At 35.9% G+C, this 20,648-nt stretch overlaps 1 protein-coding gene across 4 annotated transcripts in view; it reads right to left on the bottom strand.

Moving 5' to 3' along the window:
- The window catches only part of PALS1 (protein associated with LIN7 1, MAGUK p55 family member), a 93,733-nt gene that overhangs the window by 42,210 nt on the left and 30,875 nt on the right, over positions 1-20,648 (bottom strand). For 2 of the 4 annotated variants that reach the window (XM_019451498.2, XM_019451499.2), the window contains exon 2: positions 13,830-14,117. In XM_019451498.2, the coding sequence (XP_019307043.1) occupies positions 13,830-14,094 (265 nt within the window). In that variant the 5' untranslated portion in view covers positions 14,095-14,117. Of the gene's footprint in view, positions 1-13,829; positions 14,360-20,648 lie in introns of all 4 variants that reach the window. The other 2 variants (XM_019451497.2, XM_019451496.2) reach the window with 1 other exon arrangement.

Genomic DNA, 20,648 nt, shown 5'->3' with positions numbered 1-20,648 from the left:
AAACCATGAGTTGTGAGATCATGACCTGAGCTGAAGTTGGACACTTAACCAAATGAGCTATTCATGTGCCCCTTTAAGATGGTATCTTTAACAGTAGACAGAAAGAATACAGGTAAAGGGAACTGGGAGATGTTGGTCAGAGCACAAACTTGGTTTTAAGGTGAATAAGTTCTGAGGATCTATATGATGACTATGTCAATAATACTGTATTGTGTACTTGAAATTTGCTGAGTAGATCTTAAGCATTCTCATACTACACACAGTAACTGAGGTGATGGATGTGTTAATTAACCATGTATACATCAAATTATCACATTGTACACTTTGGATAAATACAATTTTACTCATCAAATATACTTCAATAAAGCTGGGGGGTGCAGAAAAAGGTTATGGACTGTCAGATTCGACCAAATTCAAAGAGGTCACCATGGAATTACTAAGAGAATAAAGAATTTCTAAGAGCATAAAGAATTCAATAGGCTTAAACTATCTTTAGAGCAAAACAGGAAAACATTTAATTAAAAAGGAAAAAGAATTACAAAATCAACAAAGTAGTTAAGATACTTGGGAGACTATCTTAGATTTCACTGGGTGGATAATGAAATTCCTGTTTTAAAATTTTAGTAATTAAGAGCTCCGACTGGCTGTTGGGGCAATGAGAAAAATCAAGGGCTTCAGATCTCACTGCTCCCTGAAATCAATACGCAACTTTATTCAGCCCAAAAGATAACCATCTATTGTCTTTTCAACCCCAAGATATTTAAACTTTTAAAGGCAAAGGAGCTTTTGCATTAATCTCTTTTGTGTACCAAAGTCACCCATAAACAATACTGACATTGTAAAAAACAAACAAACAAACAAACAAAACTCTATTGTTGTATCTTCCAGCTAGAATTACTGGTGTTAATTTGTTATACTGCCTTTCAGACTTTTTTTTTTTTTTTTTTTTTCTTTTAAATCTGGGGCACCTGGGTGGCTCAGTTGGTTAAGCATCATGATCTCACGGCTCATGATCTCATGGCTCAGAACTGTGTGCTGACAGCTCCGAGCCTGGAGCCTGCTTCAGATTCTGTGTCTTCCTTTCTCTCTGCCCCTCTCCCACTCACACACTGTCTCTCAAAAATAAATAAAAATTCTTCTTCTGCTGGGTTTAGGCTGCCTTTGCTGTTCTGCTTCTATTTCCTTTAGGTGTGCTGTTAGATTTTGTATTTGGGATTTTTCTTGTTTCTTGAGATAGGCCTGGATTGCAATGTATTTTCCTCTCAGGACTGCCTTCGCTGCATCCCAAAGCGTTTGGATTGTTGTATTTTCATTTTCGTTTGTTTCCATATATATTTTAATTTCTTCTCTAATTGCCTGGTTGACCCACTCATTCGTTAGTAGGGTGTTCTTTAACCTCCATGCTTTTGGAGGTTTTCCAGACTTTTTCCTGTGGTTGATTTCAAGCTTCATAGCATTGTGGTCTGAAAGTATGCATGGTATAATTTCAATTCTTGTAAACTTATGAAGGGCTGTTTTGTGACCCAGTATATGATCTATCTTGGAGAATGTTCCATGTGCACTCGAGAAGAAAGTATATTCTGTTGCTTTGGGATGCAGAGTTCTAAATATATCTGTCAAGTCCATCTGATCCAATGTATCATTCAGGGCCCTTGTTTCTTTATTGACTGTGTGTCTAGATGATCTATCCATTTCTGTAAGTGGGGTGTTAAAGTCCCCTGCAATGACCACATTCTCAAAAATAAACTCAAAATGGATAAAGGACCTGAATGTGAGACAGGAAACCATCAAAACCTTAGAGGAGAAAGCAGGAAAAGACCTCTCTGACCTCAGCCGTAGCAATCTCTTACTCGACACATCCCCAAAGGCAAGGGAATTAAAAGCAAAAGTGAATTACTGGGACCTTATGAAGATAAAAAGCTTCTGCACAGCAAAGGAAACAACCAACAAAACTAAAAGGCAACCAACGGAATGGGAAAAGATATTTGCAAATGACACATCGGACAAAGGGCTAGTATCCAAAATCTATAAAGAGCTCATCAAACTCCACACCCGAAAAACAAATAACCCAGTGAAGAAATGGGCAGAAAACATGAATAGACACTTCTCTAAAGAAGACATCCGGATGGCCAACAGGCACATGAAAAGATGTTCAACGTCGCTCCTTATCAGGGAAATACAAATCAAAACCACACTCAGATACCACCTCACGCCAGTCAGAGTGGCCAAAATGAAGAAATCAGGAGACTATAGATGCTGGAGAGGATGTGGAGAAACAGGAACCCTCTTGCACTGTTGGTGGGAATGCAAATTGGTGCAGCCGCTCTGGAAAGCAGTGTGGAGGTTCCTCAGAAAATTAAAAATAGACCTACCCTAGGACCCAGCAATAGCACTGCTAGGAATTTATCCAAGGGATACAGGAGTACTGATGCATAGGGGCACCTGTACCCCAATGTTTATAGCGGCACTCTCAACAATAGCCAAATTATGGAAAGAGCCTAAATGTCCATCAACTGATGAATGGATAAAGAAATTGTGGTTTATATACACAATGGAATACTACGTGGCAATGAGAAAAAATGAAATATGGCCTTTTGTAGCAACATGGATGGAACTGGAGAGTGTGATGCTAAGTGAAATAAGCCATACAGAGAAAGACAGATATCATATGGTTTCACTCTTAGGTGGATCCTGAGAAACATAACAGAAACCCATGGGGGAGGGGAAGGAAAAAAAAAAAAAAAAAAGAGGTTAGAGTGGGAGAGAGCCAAAGCATTAGAGACTGTTAAAAACTGAGAACAAACTGAGGGTTGATGGGGGGTGGGAGGGAGGGCAGGGTGGGTGATGGGTATTGAGGAGGGCACCTTTTGGGATGAGCACTGGGTGTTGTATGGAAACCAATTTGACAGTAAATTTCATATATTAAAAAATAAAAAAATAAAAAAAAATAAAAAAAAAGAAGAGTCAGTGAGAAGGGCAGAAAAATTGAATGGGGGTTTGAAAAAGACAAATTGCAAGTGACTATGGAAGAAAGCAATTCATCTAGCATGCAACTGTCCTCTGGGGCCTTGGTAAATACAGAGCTTCCTCTGCCTTTGTGGCTTTCAATGCTAATTGCACAGCAATCACCTGAGGACTATTTTTAAATACATCTGGGGATGCCCGAATCAATTGAATTAAATATCTAAGAATGAAAAAAAAAAAAAAAAAAAAAATAGACCTACCCTATGACCCAGCAATAGCACTGCTAGGAATTTATCCAAGGGATACAGGAGTACTGATGCATAGGGGCACCTGTACCCCAATGTTTATAGCGGCACTCTCAACAATAGCCAAATTATGGAAAGAGCCTAAATGTCCATCAACTGATGAATGGATAAAGAAATTGTGGTTTATATACACAATGGAATACTACGTGGCAATGAGAAAAAATGAAATATGGCCTTTTGTAGCAACATGGATGGAACTGGAGAGTGTGATGCTAAGTGAAATAAGCCATACAGAGAAAGACAGATACCATATGGTTTCACTCTTAGGTGGATCCTGAGAAACATAACAGAAACCCATGGGGGAGGGGAAGGAAAAAAAAAAAAAAAAAAAAGAGGTTAGAGTGGGAGAGAGCCAAAGCATAAGAGACTGTTAAAAACTGAGAACAAACTGAGGGTTGATGGGGGGTGGGAGGGAGGGCAGGGTGGGAGGGAGGGGAGGGTGGGTGATGGGTATTGAGGAGGGCACCTTTTGGGATGAGCACTGGGTGTTGTATGGAAACCAATTTGACAGTAAATTTCATATATTAAAAAATAAAAATAAATAAATAAATAAATAAATAAATAAAAATTACCAAAAAAATCCTGATCTAACTGTATAGGTCACAGAGTAAATGTTTTGCAATCTGATATTTTCCAATTTCTTTAGAATTCGTAAAATAAAATTACTGATCAGAAAACATTTAAAACTTTGATACATATTGACAAATTGCCCTCCAGACTGTTACTAATACTCCTACCAGCAATTAACTTGTGTGCTCATTCCTACAAAAGACCAAATTATAAGGATTAATTTTTTCATTGTTGATGACCTGGTTAGGAAAAAATATATTTCTTAGCCTAGTAGTGAGATTGAATATATTTTCACAAGGTTAACAGCCATTTGTATTTCTTCTTTCATCTTTTTTCTGCTTCTCTTTTGCCTATTTTTCTATTAGAGGTTTTTTTCCTTAATGACTGGAATGACACTGATTATATAAGTATCTTAAGTCTTATGCAGAACTTACTGAATGTAACTATCTTTTCTTGCTTTAACAAAACAATAATTTTAATTGAGGATATTTATGAGAATTACTAAAAGAATGTATAAATTTTTGTCCTGAGTTCTACCTCAAACACAATCAGAATCTGTGTCTTTTTTAATGATATACGAAGTATAAATATAAATACATATGTATTAAGTTTATTATAATGTACCCTTCTGGTTAAGAACCACAGATTTAAAGGCTTTATTAACCTCAGTTACTATAATATTTTAAGACATGATATACTTGGTACTAAGGTAGTCAAACCTATTTTCTTCTATACTAAATGACCTTGATTGCTATATTGAGTTTTGTGTCTGTTTTTTATAGTTATTCTATTGCTTCATTGGGAACTGGTTTCTTTTGTTGCCCTCTTCTTGCTTCTACTGTAAACACAGCATATAATTCTTATTTAGAATACTGTAAGTATAAAATAAGATACTGTAGTCATATGCCATAAAGAAAAAATAGAGGAAGTAAGGTAGAGTACCTCAAACTAGGAATGGCTTAATGAGAGATGCAACTTAAAATCAATGACCTTATTTCAGGAGAGAAGTTAACAGTTGAGACACTGCTCAGATAGGAAATTTTGTGGAAATAGGAAATTTTGTGGTTAGTCCAAAATGGATAGCGTAAGGAATGCAGGTTCAGAGAAAGATGAAATCTGGCCAATTTGTGCATATTGAGTTCTAAAGCCACAAAGACCACCTAGGAGAGTTTAAAATCCAAGAGAAAAATAACACTTCTCAGTCAAACTGGAAATGTCTTTCACTCAGAAGGTCAGGGACCAAGGTAAGGTCTATAGGAAGAAGAAAGCTATAAAGCATAATACAACAGAGTCCCAAACAGGCTAAAAGACCTAGTAGCTACCTACATTAAGTAATATGTTGTGGGAGAACCTAAGGATCTTATCAATGCTAGAAATATTAAAAAACTTAACTAGGCCTAAGGTTCAAGATTATTAGGCTAACATCAAGACCAATTTAAACTTGTTATTTTTCATTCTTTACAACTTCACTCACCTCTTTGAAGTCCTAGTCACATTTTTGTTTAGTAAAAACTGTCTTCATTGAAATTATCTTTTCTTAGGAACTATCTCTAGACTTATTACATTATGAATGTTGCCAGACTGAATTGAGATCACCTGCACTTAACCTCAGCTTTTAAAATTAAACATCGTCAACCATTTTTTGAAAACCTACAAATATGTATTCGGCCCATATTAGTCATTGCCATTAGTGAATAGTAAGATACAGAATATCAAATTATGTACATATACATTATTTGATTTAACTCTCATAAAAACCCTCAGAAATATTTCCCAATTTAAAAAAACAACCCCCAAACCCCCAACTAGAGACATATATAATTCAGATCAAATCTCTGGAGGATATAAAGCCATACAGTAAAAAATGGCACCCAGATAAAGAATCCATTTCTTCAACTTAAAAAAAAATTTTTTTTAATGTTTATTTTGGAGAGAGAGAGAGGGAGAGAGAGCGCAAGGGGCAGAAAGAGACAGAGACACAGAAACCAAAGTAGGCTTCAGGCTCTGAGCTGTCAAGCACAGAGCCCAACACGGGGCTTGAACTCACAGACTGCGAGATCATGACCTGAGCCAAACCAGGAGCCCCCATTTCTTCAATTTCTAAGGCAGTACTTTTTCTGCCACACCAAAGAAATAAAAAAAGATAATTTTTTCCCTAGATTCTAGGGCTTGATTATGTTATCTGTTTTGGAACAACTGTCCTGAAATGTCTTTTTGCCCAATACAGCAGCATGTAATGCACATAGGTCAGTAATCAGAGGAGCTCATACATTTTAGCTATCTTACCATGTATCTTTAGAAGGAATTTCCTCTAGTTAACTCTTTGTGAATGTTCATACATATAATGCATATAATGCATGTGTTTTACTTGCCCTACAAATGCTACTTTTATAATATTATGCAGGAAAGCTGCTCAAAGTACTCTTATCCTTCCAATCCAAGTTTCCATTAAAAATGTTTAGTGAACAAGTAGAACAGCTTAAATTAGCACTCAGGGAGTTTTTAAACTTCATTAAATATATGTAGATTGACAAGAAGATATGGACTGAAACTACACACAGTTGAAACAAATGAATATTTAAGAGAAAATAATAAGTAATAGAACCCAATGATGAAATCAGTCGGTTTTTTTTTAAAGTTTATCAATTTAAAAGACATTAAAAATGATGCTGCCTCTGTCCAGTAAGTTTTAAAATCACATAGGAAGCAACAAATACCTACAGCTTTAGTCTTAAAATATGGATCATGATAAATGAAATGGGTTCACGGTCTTTACTCAGTTCTTTACTAGAAAATTCTCAATGCAATTTTGACAAAGGGTCTTTGATATTAAAGATTACGTCTAATGAAAAATTATTGTGGGTAACATCAACTCAGGGATTCTCACTTTGACACATATTCACATTTTAAGTCTTCATATAAAAATTCTTAATTTCAAAGGTCACAGTAGTTAATTGTAGGTTAAAAAAAACCCTTTGTTCCTCTATTGTACATCTTTAAAAGCACTTTACAAATACATATCATTCAAGAACAGTTAATTTTCTATACAGTTAAAGAAATGTTCCATTGTCTGGTGGAAGCTGTATGTTTACTTAAAGCAAATAAAAAGCCACCTAAGTCCTTCAACATTCTGTACAATACCAGAAGGAATTTTAAAAATCCAATTGGATGCAACTAAATCATTTGCCAAATATGTACCCTCTTCTGTAATTATCAATGAAGATAAACAATAAAGAGAGGACAGAATCCAGAGAACAGAGACTCCCTCCCCCACTCCCATAAACAGCGAGACAGACAAAGGGGAAACACAAGGAGAAGCCGCATGGACAGAAAAATAGATAAATGGAGAATCACAGGGTTAGTGAGAAAGAATGACATCGGTGCAGAGTGGGGAGTGGACAAAGAAGAGAATACTGTAGCAGAGAGATAACCACAATAAGGCAGGATAGAGGGAGGACAGAAAAGGGGATACTGCAGAGGAGAAGGCAAAGGCAGGTATAGGAAATCTGGGTTTGATGATAAATTCTAGTCTGCTACAGCTTCCCTACAAGAAAGTTCTTTATCTAACTTAAATTCTTTGTCCCACAGTTAGATCTATTTCTTCTCACTTGATGTTTAGTAGAAATTGTTTTAAGTTTCCATCATGTTCTCTAATGTTTCTTGTAACACTTAAATCAATTATTTATGTTAAGATTAACATAAATCAAAAATTTATGTTAATTTATCTAAAAGAAAAATTACTTACATTTGGCATTGGAATAAAATTAATCAGATAAATACAAACATACACATAAATCCACAAATTCACCCCCTGAACCCTCTCCTTTCCCCTCAGTCCTCTGCTAGTAGCCTAAAATGTGAAAGAGTGAAGATTTAAAATAGGCAACAGAAAGCAATCACCCAGAGTTGCTCTAACTGAAATTCTATCTTTGAACACCAAGACTCTAGGCAGCCATATGGGAGAACTTTTTGGCTTTAAGGGTAAACAATAAAATTACCCAAAGAAGCTAAGGAATCTCCATCTCTGGAGAAGTTTTGAAGTAATGGTGATAACCCTGGATTAGCTCTGCTTATTTTTACTTATGCTATCATTTACCCCACATAAAAACAGTTTCTAGAGATCTATTCTAGCATTAAGATTCTTACATGTCATTGCTTAAATAATACAGATTCTTTTAACCTATCCTCAGAAATTTCTAGATTTCAACCAACTTTTTGACTTTTTTCTGAAACTTTTTAAGATTTCTTTTCTCCTAAACTGTACAAACTGAATATTCAGATGAAGACCTTAATATTTCTGAGTAGGAGGAAACTGTATCAGCTGCAGTATATCTATCGCTGAATCAAAATTAGAACATTCATTCAGGAAATCTTTGCTTAAATAGAGGTAGACTTCTTTTTTCTTTCCAAATTTAAGAATACAAAGTTCAGATCTTTGAATTCTGGTTGTCAGTGGACTAAGTCAAAATAATTTTTTTAAATGTTTATTTATTGAGAGAGAGAAACAGAGAGAGCACACGCGAGCAGGGAAGGGGCAGAGAGAGAGGAAGACAGAATCTGAAGCAGGCTCCAGGCTCTGAGCTGTCAGCACAGAGCCTGACAACACAGGGCTCGAACGCACGAGCAGCAAGTTCATGATCTGAGCCAAAGTCTGACACTTAACCAACTAAGACACCCAGGCGCCCCAGTCAAAATTAACTTTTTAAAAAATAATCAGGGGCGCCTGGGTGGCTCAGTAGGTTAAGCGTCTGACTTTGGCTCAGGTCTTACCTCGCAGTGCGTGAGTTTGAGATGTGCATCGGGCTCTGTGCAGACAGCTCAGAGCCTGGAGCCTGCTGCAGATTCTGTGTCTCCCTCTCTCTCTCTCTGCCCCTCCCTGACTCCTGCTCGCTTGCTCTCTCTCAAAAATAAGTAAACATTAAAAAAAATTAAAAAATAATCAGAAGCTCATGAAAGATCCTGAACAATATTCATTAACAAATTGGGTTACAAATTAAAAACAAATACCAGTTAAGTATATAGGCCAAAAATAGTTAAGAGAGCACAGCAAAAATTTTACCCCTAAATACGGTAAGACAATGAAAAACTGTTACTGAAGCCCCAGATGTGGGATGAGAATACGTGGGTCCTAGTTACTGCTAGATCACTTATTAGCTGCATTATATGTCACTGGACAACCCATCTCAAGTCTATGGGCCTTTCTATAAAATGGGTGGGTTTGACTAGGATAGTATTTCTCAAACTTTGCTGCCAATCCATTAAAAAGTGTACATATTTGATTTCAACCCAGCATATTCATACCTATTTGAAATATAAGATTTATAAATACTCATGTGAAATATACTTTAATATTTTCTATTTTATTCTAGTTCTTTAAAAATTACTGATTGATAGGATGGCTAGAATTAAAAGACACATAATACAAACAGAAGCAATGATGTAGCTTAAACTGGAACCCTCAATACACTGCTGGTGAGAATGTAAAACAGTGCAGATACTGTGGAAGGTAAGGCAGTTCCTCAATAACTTGAACACAGAATTACCATATAACCCAGCAATTCCACTCCTAGGTGTATACCAAGAATTAAAACCAGGTGTTCAAACAGAAACTTGTACAGGAATATTCATAACACTATTCACAACAGCCAAAAGGTGGAAACAACCCGTTCCATCATCAGATGAATGGATAAACAAAATGTGGCATATATCCATACAATGGACTATTATCCAGCCATTAAAAAGGAATGAAGTACTAGTTTGTGTTATAACATGATGAATCCTGAAAATATTATGCTATGTAAAAATAAGCTAGTCACAAAAGGCGACATATTATATGACTGAGTTATAGGAAATTTCCAGAATAAACAAATCTACAGACAGAAAGTAGATTAGGGCTGTTGGGAGAAGACTAGGGAGTGACCGCTAATGGGTACAGTTTCTTTTTGGCGATTATGGAAACACTCTGAAATTATACAGTGGTGATGGTTGCACAATTTTGTGAATATACTAAAAACTCAGGAATTACACAGTTTAAAAGAGTGAACTTTATGGTATATGAGTATCTTAATAAATTTGTTATTTTAAAAAATAAAATGAAAATTTACCAGTTAAGATCAACAAATTAATTTCACAGACTAGAAAGTTAAAGGATCTCTGGTGGCTTCTAATTCTTACACAAGTTAAGTTTTAGGGAGGCAAATCAAAAGAGACTCTTAAATACAGAGAACAAACTGAGGGTTGCTGGAGGGGAGGTGGATGGGGAGATGGGCTAAATGGGTGATGGGCATTATGGAGGGTACTTGTTGAGATGAATCACTGGGTTCTACTCCTGAAACCAATGCTACGCTGTATGCTAACTAACTTGAATTAAAAAGACTAAGTTAAATTTCAGTCAAACCTTCAGTGTGCCACATATGTATTTACATTTTTTCACTTGGTCCTCAAGAAAATCCAGAAACTGTAGTGGAGGCTCAGAAAAGTAACCTGTCTAGTGTCAACAGCAATTAAATGAAGATAAGTATTAAACTCTACATCTTACTCCAGACACCCCTTTCCAATACTCAGTGATGTGAACATATCATGACATAATGATACAAGTCTTTGTAAGAGGAGAAAAAGCTAAAATCTACTAATTTTTTAAAAGTTTTATTTATTTGGGAGAGAGAGAGCACGAGTGTGCACATAGGGGCAGGAAAGGGGCAGAGAGGTAGAGAATCCCAAGCAGGCTCCACACTGTCAATGTGGAGCCTGATACAGGGCTCAATCCCACAAACTGTGAGATCATGACCTGAGCTGAAATCAAGAGTCGGACACTTAACCAACTGAGCCACCCAGGTGCCACTTAATAGGTAAAATGAAGTTTTTGATGCATTGTATCAAAGACTGGTAACAGTTAATTATTTTTCAGTAGAATGATGCTTATTTAACCACCAAACATTACATGTCTATCCACATATCCTAATGAATTTTCTATTCTATATGGTTAGATTAGCTCTAATTTTAGCAATCTGAACACATGAGAATGTGTTGGGTTCAAATAGACCCAACATGTTAAACATTAAATCTAGTACCAATAAGTCTAATCATGTCACTCAAAGAAAAAAAAAGTTCCTCAAAGAATGGCTAAAAGAGCTTGGTAATATCTACCGCAGCTGAGCAAAAATTTAATAATAATTAGCTTCTCAGAAGTAGGCTGAACTCAAGGTTTATTGGCACTGGAAGTTTGTTTGTTGGCTTTAAGTAAATGTTGCTAAAAGCTAATCTTTAAAAAAGCTTATCACAATCTAACAAAGTTCTAGTATATCCCATGGTCAGTCAGAAGCCAAATAACATCAGAAAGAAATGTAGAAGAGATATTTTACTTTGTAACAACAAATACAGGAATACTATTGGCTTCATAGCTGAATATTCAGACATGTGGCAAAAATATGCAGATACTAATCAAAACTGAAACATGCTATTATTAATATAATGAAATATTTTACTCATCCTTAGTTTTCTGCCCCTTGGCGTATCTTTTATCTTCATACTAACAACATTTGGTGTGAATTAGCCCCTCTTCACAAATCTCAAGGGTCTCCTTATTAACCACAAAACAGCTCACCATGGGTGTGTTTGGGTGTGTGGGTGTGCCTTTCCTCAGGTCTCTTCATATGTGATAGATGACTTTATTCCCTCTAAATATTCTACTGTATTTACTTGTCCACAACCTTGGCCAAAAATTACTTCTATGTGAATACAAAAACAAAAAAAAAACTAGTGGCACCTGTAAATTACAGGTATCTGAAAATGATTCTACTGTACTTCATTCTACTCTAACCTGCTTTCTGTTATTTTCTCAGGATTTCTCTCACAAAGTAGTTTGTTTTGCTTATGAAGAGAACAATCAGATTTTATCTGTAGCAAAGCAAGTTTTAATAGCTCATCTCAATCTTAAGGAAATCTTCCCTAATATATCAAAATTCTTATAATTTATAATATTAATATTGATCATTTATTTGAAATTAAATTCCCACAGCACTATTTTCTAATTTTCAGTAAGATTCTGACTGCTTCTAAACAAGAAAATTCAGTTCATCCTTTTGGAATATTTTCTATTAATTCCATCCCTGCACTTTTATTATTACACAGTGTCTAATTTATAAATCCTTTCATTAAAAACCACTATCAGACAACTAAGTTATCAACTTTTCCAATCATGTTTTCAATTCTTAAAATAGTATTTTCTCTACTCACAGATAAATGATGATGTGTCACTGGAAACTGAGGGCTCCCTCTCAAAGATATAAATTAGTTGTTCAATTCTGAAAATAGTATTTTCTCTACTCACAGATAAATGATGATGTATCACTGGAAACTGAGGGTTCCCTCTCAAAGAAATAAACTGGTTGTCCCATCCTTCCCTCATTTAAAACAAGGTGGTTGTTTCTGGCTGAAAAAGGCTGAGAAGGTGCCTCCTGGCATGTGTTTATTAATCAAAATATTGGCAGGGAGACACATAAAACTTTAAGGGAGTACTTCTGTTGTAGTTTGATGAGTTAGCAAATTATGCACAGGAAAAAATGTTTGGTACAAAGCTATTACACTTCATTTTAAAATGAAAAATTAAAATTTAATATATTCAAAAACTGAAACTTTAACTAAATAGCAATAACTCTATAACTTACACTAACTTTTCATGTTTCCTAGAATTAACACATTTGTGTTGAGTCTATTAACATTAAATTTACTACTTATTTCTCAAAATGTTAAATATTTTCTCCTAGTCAAGAACTGAATTACAGATACCTGGTACTACATTTTGAACTACTTTAAAATATGTGAAACAGTGGGTTTATTTTTTTTTTTTGTAAATTTTTTTAAATATCTATCTATTTTTGAGAGAGACAGAGTGCAAGCAGGGGAGGGTCAGAGAGAGAGGGAGACACAGAATCTGAAGCAGGCTCCAGGCTCCGAGCTATCAGCACAGAGCCCAACGCGGGGCTTGAACCCAAGAACCGTGAGATCATGACCTGAGCCGAAGTCGGACGCTCAACCGACTGAGACACCCGGGTGCCCCACATGTATTTGTTTCTTTACTGAGATTACATGAATATTACCTATTAGATGGACAATTATGCCTGATCTACCTAAAGCAAATGGACAAATACTTTAATCTTAAAGAAATTTAAACAAAAAAAGGAAAAACCAATCCAGGCTTAGGCTGGATATATTACAATGTAATACAATGTAAATGTATATTCCCAATATATTCTCAATGTAAATATTCTCCGAATCATAGAGAATACATACCAGAATATTTTAATAAAAAATAATGGGATTGGTGTGCAGGAAGGGAGGGCAGTAAGTTCAATGATCACATATTCTAAGTTTGGAAACATACATCTGATGTCAATCTCTCTTGTAGATTCAGAATGCCTATTAGTACTCTAAAGGATCTAAAGAAAGTCCTATAATAAGAGGTTTAATTTATTTAACCCACTGTTGTCAAAATTTATTTGGTCACAGAATTCTGTTTTGTTTACCTCTATTAATATCTCATACCATTAGTTTTTTGGTTTTTTCACAGAATGGAATTTGGAAATTCTGACCATGTTTTATGTGTATGATGCCATCTGAACAGCTCCAGTTCTTCTTACTGGCAGTCATTAAAGAAAATCAAATAGATTATAAGCTACAGATGTTAATTTTATTACTATTTTACAAACTATAAGGAAATCAGAAATTCAAAATCTGAAAACTGCTTTTCAGTAATTTTGACATAAAAGTTTGAAATAAAAGGAGTTTCAAGGCTATGTTAGGCTACATGTAGAAATTTTTAATTCGAAGATTGTATCTAAAAACCATGTTGCAGTGACTGAATGTTTAAGCCATGTGCTTTAGCTCTATGTAACTAAAAGTAAACAATCCCTCTTTCTTCCTGTACACATTTATGTTAAGGCAAGAGAAACAAAGTAAAACATTTTCCATAATTCTGCTGTATTTACTTACCTAATATTTTCACAGCATAATGAGGACTTTCTAAGACAATTCCTTCCTCTGTATCAAATATAGGGTTATCTATTCCAGTCTTTGGAGGAATTTGGGCTAGTTTCTTAAGTCTCATGGAAGAATTAAGGTCAAGTTCTTGTTTTTTCCCTTCTTCCTCTCGCCTACGCCTCATGTCTTCCTGTTGTTGCCGAATACGTTCCAATTGTGCACTTCGACGTACTGGCATCATCCTGGTGCCCAAATCTCCGGGGCAGTCAACAGCCATCTCTCGATGCTTCTGATGTTCCTCTGGTGATGCAAGATCAACATTTTTTACTTCGCTGTCTGATTCCTCAGTAACATGCCCATTCATATGGGATGTTGTCATGGTTATCTATAAAAACCTGTACCACTTTTTATAAATCAATTTCTCCTATAAAGCCAATCTCTTGATTCTGTAGTATAAAATCCATGTTACTTCAAAAAAAACAAAAAACAAAAAACTTCTCACATCACATAATAATGCTATGAAATGTATCCATGAAGGAAATCTAAGGGGAAAAATGGGGGGAAAAAAGTGTAAGAGTTACAATATAAAAACAGATTTTACACAGCACACTTCCAATCTATGCACAATACAGTAGCTCATAAGTGTACATTTGGCTATACATATTAAATACTTTCTTTTCATTTTACAGATAATGCTGAGGAAATCAAATATTTAAAAAAATCCTCTCCCAGGAATTTGAAGCATACCATTTTTTATAGCTGAGGAAAATCATGTATTGCAAAATTTAGCAAAGCGGGAAAGTAAGAAAGTTTTAGGTACTAGTGTAGTAGAGAATAGGTTGCTTAAGGTATAAAGATGTTTTAGTCATCTCTGTATAGTTGTACTATACTATATACTATACTGTACATCTTTGTACAGTACTTTATACTCAATTAATACACAAGATTGAAATAACTTCCTAGTTAACTGCTAAAGAAACTGGCATATAGCAAACGATATTAGTGGCTCACTTGAGATTAAGGCAGTATTATGGAGGACAATTAACTTTTAGGAGTTCATGAGATGCAGGAGATAGCTAATGAAAAAGAAACTTTTAATTAGCAGCTAAGGCATCTATAGGATAAAACCACACTAAGTGAAAAAATATATGTGGGTTATCAGTAGTCACAACCAGTCAACATTAAAAAAAGAATTAAAAGTTAATTTTTTACAAAGATTCATTCAGAGAAAATGGTAGTATCTGTCACTGCTCAAAAAAACTTTAAAGTCACACTGTACAGCAAATAAGAATATATAGGACTTTGGGGCACCTGGGTGGCTCAGTCAGTTGAGCGTCTGACTTTGGCTCAGATCATGATCTCATAGTTCATGGGTTCAAGCCCCACGTCAGGCTCTTTGCTGACAGCTCAGAGCCGGGAGCCTGCTTCAGATTCTGTGTCTCCGTCTCTCTGTTCCTCTCACTCGCACTCTCTCTCAAAAATAAATAAAGATTAAAAAAAAAAGAAGAAGATATAGGACTTATAGACCAGAAAACTGAATTTTAATTGACTCTGCCACTTCCTCTAACTTTAAGACTTAAGACTAGTCAGTTTCTCTCTCTGAACCTTAGATTCCTTTGGAAAATTTATTCATAGGATTATTCTGAGTTTTAAATGAGATAGTGTATGTAAGTTTTAAAACTAAAGGATATATATATGTATACTAATTCTTAGTATTAATTTGATTCTCTTATTTTAAAAATCCTTCAACATATTTTTTATTTTTATTTTTTATTTTTAGAGAGAGAGAGATAGCTGGAGCTGGGGAGAGGGGCAAAGGGAGAAAGAGAATCTTAAGCAGGCTCCACGCTCAGTGCAGAGACTGACACAGGGTGATTTGATCCCATGACCCTGGAATCATTACCTGGGCTGCAATCAAGAGTCGGACACTCAACCAACTGAGTCACCCAGGTGCCCCTCCTTCAACATACTTTAGACAAGAAAAATATTTCATGGATGACACTGGCTTTTCATCAAGCTATTTCTTAGGCATAAATAGGCAGACGGTTTATATATGTGTAAACCCACACATTAAATCTAATTAGTCTTCTCTGCTCAAGATTTTAAAAATATTTACAATAATAAATCTGCTTCCTCCTTGAGTTGAACATCACTTCAGTAAATAGACTGGTTAGAGGACATGCCGACTCAGCAAAAGCAGAGTTTTCAGATAATATTCCTAAATGCCAGCCAATCTTCTTCTGTCCAACAAACACCTTGTCACAGACTTCTTAAACCTACCTAGACTATGAGGTAAACCACTAGACCAACAAGCAGGAGAACAGATGCAAGCTACATAAGTCACCAGAATTACATTTTCACAAGAATTTTGGTAGACTTTTCTGTCTTATATCCAAATTTTAACTTCTCTCTTTATAATTATGTGACTTACATATAAACATCTTATAATTAGATTGCCTTCTTTTTCATTAAAATGAGAACTATCAGAATTACGTTAGGCTATTTTATTTCCTTATGTATTTATTTATTTTGAGACAGAGAAAGCATGACCAGGGCACAGACAGAGAGAAAGGAAGAGAAAGAATCCCGAGCAGGCTCCGTGCTCTCAGCACAGAGCCCAATGTAGGGCTCAAACCCATGAATCATGAGATCATGACAGGAGCCAAAATCAAAAATCAGATGCCTAACCAACTGAGCCACCCAGGCACCCCACATTAGGCTATTCTTAAGTTTTATATATTGACTATATGTAATGCAAATTCAGCTTATTTAAGTTCTCATTACACCTAAGCAGAAATTTATGTGGGAGTTACTGTAGTGCTATACTTAATTTTGATTTTAAAAATCTAGGAGTACGCATATTTCCAGAAAAATAAAAGTCTGAACTCGTCCTCTAATTATAATATTTACTGGATATTAAAAATCAAATTTAATAATGAATAATGTAATTTTTGCCTTAATGGTATTCTACAAAATTATGATCTGAAATTACAACTCTTAGCATAAAAATTGTAAGGCTGTGTCCATATTCACCATAACAGATCATCAGGGAGGGGGTGATTATAGCTCATGCAAGACAGACTGGGCCAGGTGATCTGGGTCAGGGTTTTCATGCTTGGACTATTAGCATACTTGTCTTTCTCAATCTAATCTTTTACTCTTAGAAAAATTTCTGCAACCTGATATTAATCCATTTAAAATTCCATTTTGGTCATTTCCCTTGGAGTGTTCATTCTACTGGGAGAGAGAGCAAAGAAAATGAATGATTATTCTTCCCCAGTTTGTTTCTCCTCATTAGATTCTAAATTCATTAAAGACAGGAGTCTGGTCTTATTTTTATACTCCCTAGTGCTTACCACAACGCATATCATAAAGAGAATGCCCAGTAAATAGCTGTTCAAGTAACAATGTCAGAAATTCAGAGGACCGCACAGACCACAGACTCTAAAACTTAGTATATGGTAAGGAGTCACAGCCAATACGCAAAACATAAGGATACATTTCTTTGAGCAACATTTCAAAGAGCAACAAAAAACTGGCCAGATAGAAGAGTCTGTTCCAGGGGTGCCTGTGTGGCTCAGTTGGTGGAGCGTCCAACTTCGGTTCAGGTCATGATCTTGCAGTTTGTGGGTTCAAGCCCCACAAGCTCTGTGCTCAGAGTCTGGAGCCTGCTTTGAATTCTTTGTCTCCCTCTCTCTCTGCCCCTCCTCTACTCACGTGCTCTCTCTCAAAAATAAACATAAAAAAAAAATCTTTAAAAGAAGAGTCTGTTCCAAGCAGAGGGAATCACATGACCAATAAGAATGAAGAGTATGAAAATATGGCACTTGCAGAAAACAGAATGCAATAGTCTGGATGTGACAATGAGAGCATATCATACATGAGTAATGATAAAACTGCAAAGGCAAGCAGGGGGCCAGACAGAGAATTTAAGAGCTAAAGACTTTGATCTTTATCCTTAAAGTAGTAAGAACTATTATAGGATTTAAAGCAGAGCTGAAATGATCACATTCGCTTTTTCAGAAATATCACTCTGGTAGAAGTGTACAAGACTGAAGGGTGGTAATGAGACCAGTTTGAAGGCAACTGTGAGAAATGGGGTACTGAATTAAGAAAGTGATGAAGAAAAGTTATATTAAAAAAATATATAGGTTATAGAATTGCTAAAAATTGGCGTCTTTATCTCATATAGCCAAAAGAGTCAAGAAAGAGAAGAGGAGAAGAAAGAAGTAGTAATAGCAACAGTAGCAATAGCAGTAGCAGTAGTAGTAGTAACAATTACAACTTTAACATTTACTGAGCACTTACATGCTGGAGAATATTGCAAACACTTTACCCAGTATTCATTCATTTAGTAATCCTCATTACTACTCTAAATACAGTTCCAAATATGCCTATTTTGTAGATGAGGAAGTAGGTCTTGAAGATAAAATGGAGAAATAAAAAAGAGGCCATATGAACAAAAAGACTGGAAGATAAAAGGTGTGGGAAAAGTACAAATAAGGCTAGTTGAACTAAAGCAGTCAGCTTGTACAAGAGAATAGTGGCTAGAAAGTTTGCTTGGGTCCAACTTAAGGAAGGTCTTAAATAAAGTCCTTAATTCTCAAGACAGTAAGAAAGCCATCAAAGATTTAGAAAAGAGTGATTCATACATAAATATAAATAAGCATTTATTCTTGGCTAGGTACTACATACAGTTATACAGATAGGATTCCTGACCATTAGCCTATCTACCAAAAGGTCCTCAGGGATCTAGAAATTAATGCGTCCAGAGTTATACTCATTCTTTCCCTTTAATCCCCTCATATTCTCTTTAATCCTCCTCTTCTACTCTCAATTTTAATTAATGCCATTATACCTACCCAGTTACCCAAGACAACATAATGGTTAGGAAAACACGCTCCAGAATCAGACTACTTAGGATCTAATCCTTTCCTACTCTCCTTTTAATATTTTTTAATTTTTTTAAATTTATTTTTGAGAGAGAGAGAGAGAGACAGGGTGCGAGCAGGGGAGGGGCACAGAGCCTGAAGCAGGATCCAGGCTCTGAGCTGTCAGCACAGAGTCTGATGCAGAGCTTGAACCCAGGAACTGTGAGATCATGACCTGAGCCTAAGTCAGATGTTTAACAAACTGAGCCACCCAGGTGCCCTGCCTAGTCTCCTTTCAAAAGTCTCAAATACATCCTCGTCCAAATTTCTAGGCCTCCCCAAACTGGTTATATGCCTGCTCTGGAATCCCACAATTCCTATCACATCTCTGATCAAACTAGACTACAGCTATTTGTATCTCTGTCTGCCCCATCAGACTAGAAGCATTTCAAGGTCAGGTACCACACTGACTCATCTCTAGATCCATGATATTGCCCAGCACAGGGGCCAAGCAAACAGGAAGGCTTCAGAATAGGAACCCAAGCAGTGTTGACTCCAGGACAACTATCTTTGAGTTAGTAGGTGGCAAATATCATTAAGATGGAGAATACAGGAGAAGAATTAGATAGAAGAGGACAGAAATTGAAGAGTAATATGGGTTTAGTTTTGGACACATTAATTTCAAGGTGATTGCACTGTCTTATTCACCTAGTAAGGGATATCTAATAAGGAATAAATGCTTATTTCAGTATTTGAAAAAATCACTCCTCTGTTCAAAACCTCTGATGGCTTTCATATTGCCTACAGAACAGAGTCCCAACTCACAAGGTAAATCCAAACTTTCTAACTATCTTTCACTACTTTTCCTGCATAAACCTTCTAAGTTAGCTTCCTTTTTATGCCTATCCCTTATCTTTTTTCTTCCTGCCCAAGTGCCTTATGAAATAAGAAATAGGATATGCTTCTCCTTTCATCTCCTGCCTTCATGATCTACCTCAACCCCCATTTCCTTTAAGAAACCTTTCTAGACCACCTCAATTAAATAATGATCTCATCAAACAACACTCCAAAAGACTTTGTAATGCTCACAAGTTAATTCATGAGGGCCATGAATGTTTCAAAAGTTATTCCAGAATCAAAGAAACATTATGCTACATCCTACGGTTCTAGCATCAAGATCATAATTCTCAAACAAACTGTGAATACTCCAACTCATATATGTAGTCAATACACATCAATAAAATGTGACAACCCAAAGGAATTATATTCTCCCCCTCCAAAATACACATACACACACAATAAAATGTGGCAGTCCAAAGGAATTAATACTCTCCCTCTCCAAAACACACACACACACACACACACACACACGAGAAAGAAAAAGAGAAAGTCCTTTGACAATTGAGAAGCTGGTAAATAACTGAACTAAAGAATTACCTCCTTATATGTAAATAAAAGACCACCTTATGCAGATAATGTAGTTACAAATTCCTGGCCCTTAGAGTATTCCTCTCTTCTCAATCTTCTAGTTGTAAATTATTTTTATTTTTATTTACTTTTTTAACATTTTATTTTATTTTTGAGAGGGAAGGAATGGAAGCGAGGGGGACAGAGGATATGAAGCGGGCTCTGTGCCAACAACAGTGAGCCTGATGCTGGACTCAAACTCATGAAAGGTGAGATCATGACCTGAGCCAAAGTCAGACGCTTAACTGACTGAACCACCCAGGTGCCCCATAAATTGTTTTTAAAATGCCTCAAAAGCCCACATTTCAAATCCTCATCAGACTCCCAGCTCACACCCCTGCTCATGAAAGAAAAAAGAAAAAAGAAAGAAAAGAAAAAGTTAAAAATCTTTACATAGTCCAAAAAACAAGAAAATGAACTTTCAGGTTGGCAGGCCAAAGCTGTTTCAATGCTAACTTCAAACCAGCAGGGGAAAAAGAGCTTTGCTTACGCG

This window comes from Panthera pardus, unplaced genomic scaffold (genome assembly GCF_024362965.1).
Source record: "Panthera pardus isolate Hobbes unplaced genomic scaffold, ASM2436296v1 HiC_scaffold_24, whole genome shotgun sequence".
Taxonomy (NCBI): Eukaryota; Metazoa; Chordata; class Mammalia; order Carnivora; family Felidae; genus Panthera; species Panthera pardus.
This window is presented reverse-complemented; position numbering and strand designations above follow the sequence as displayed.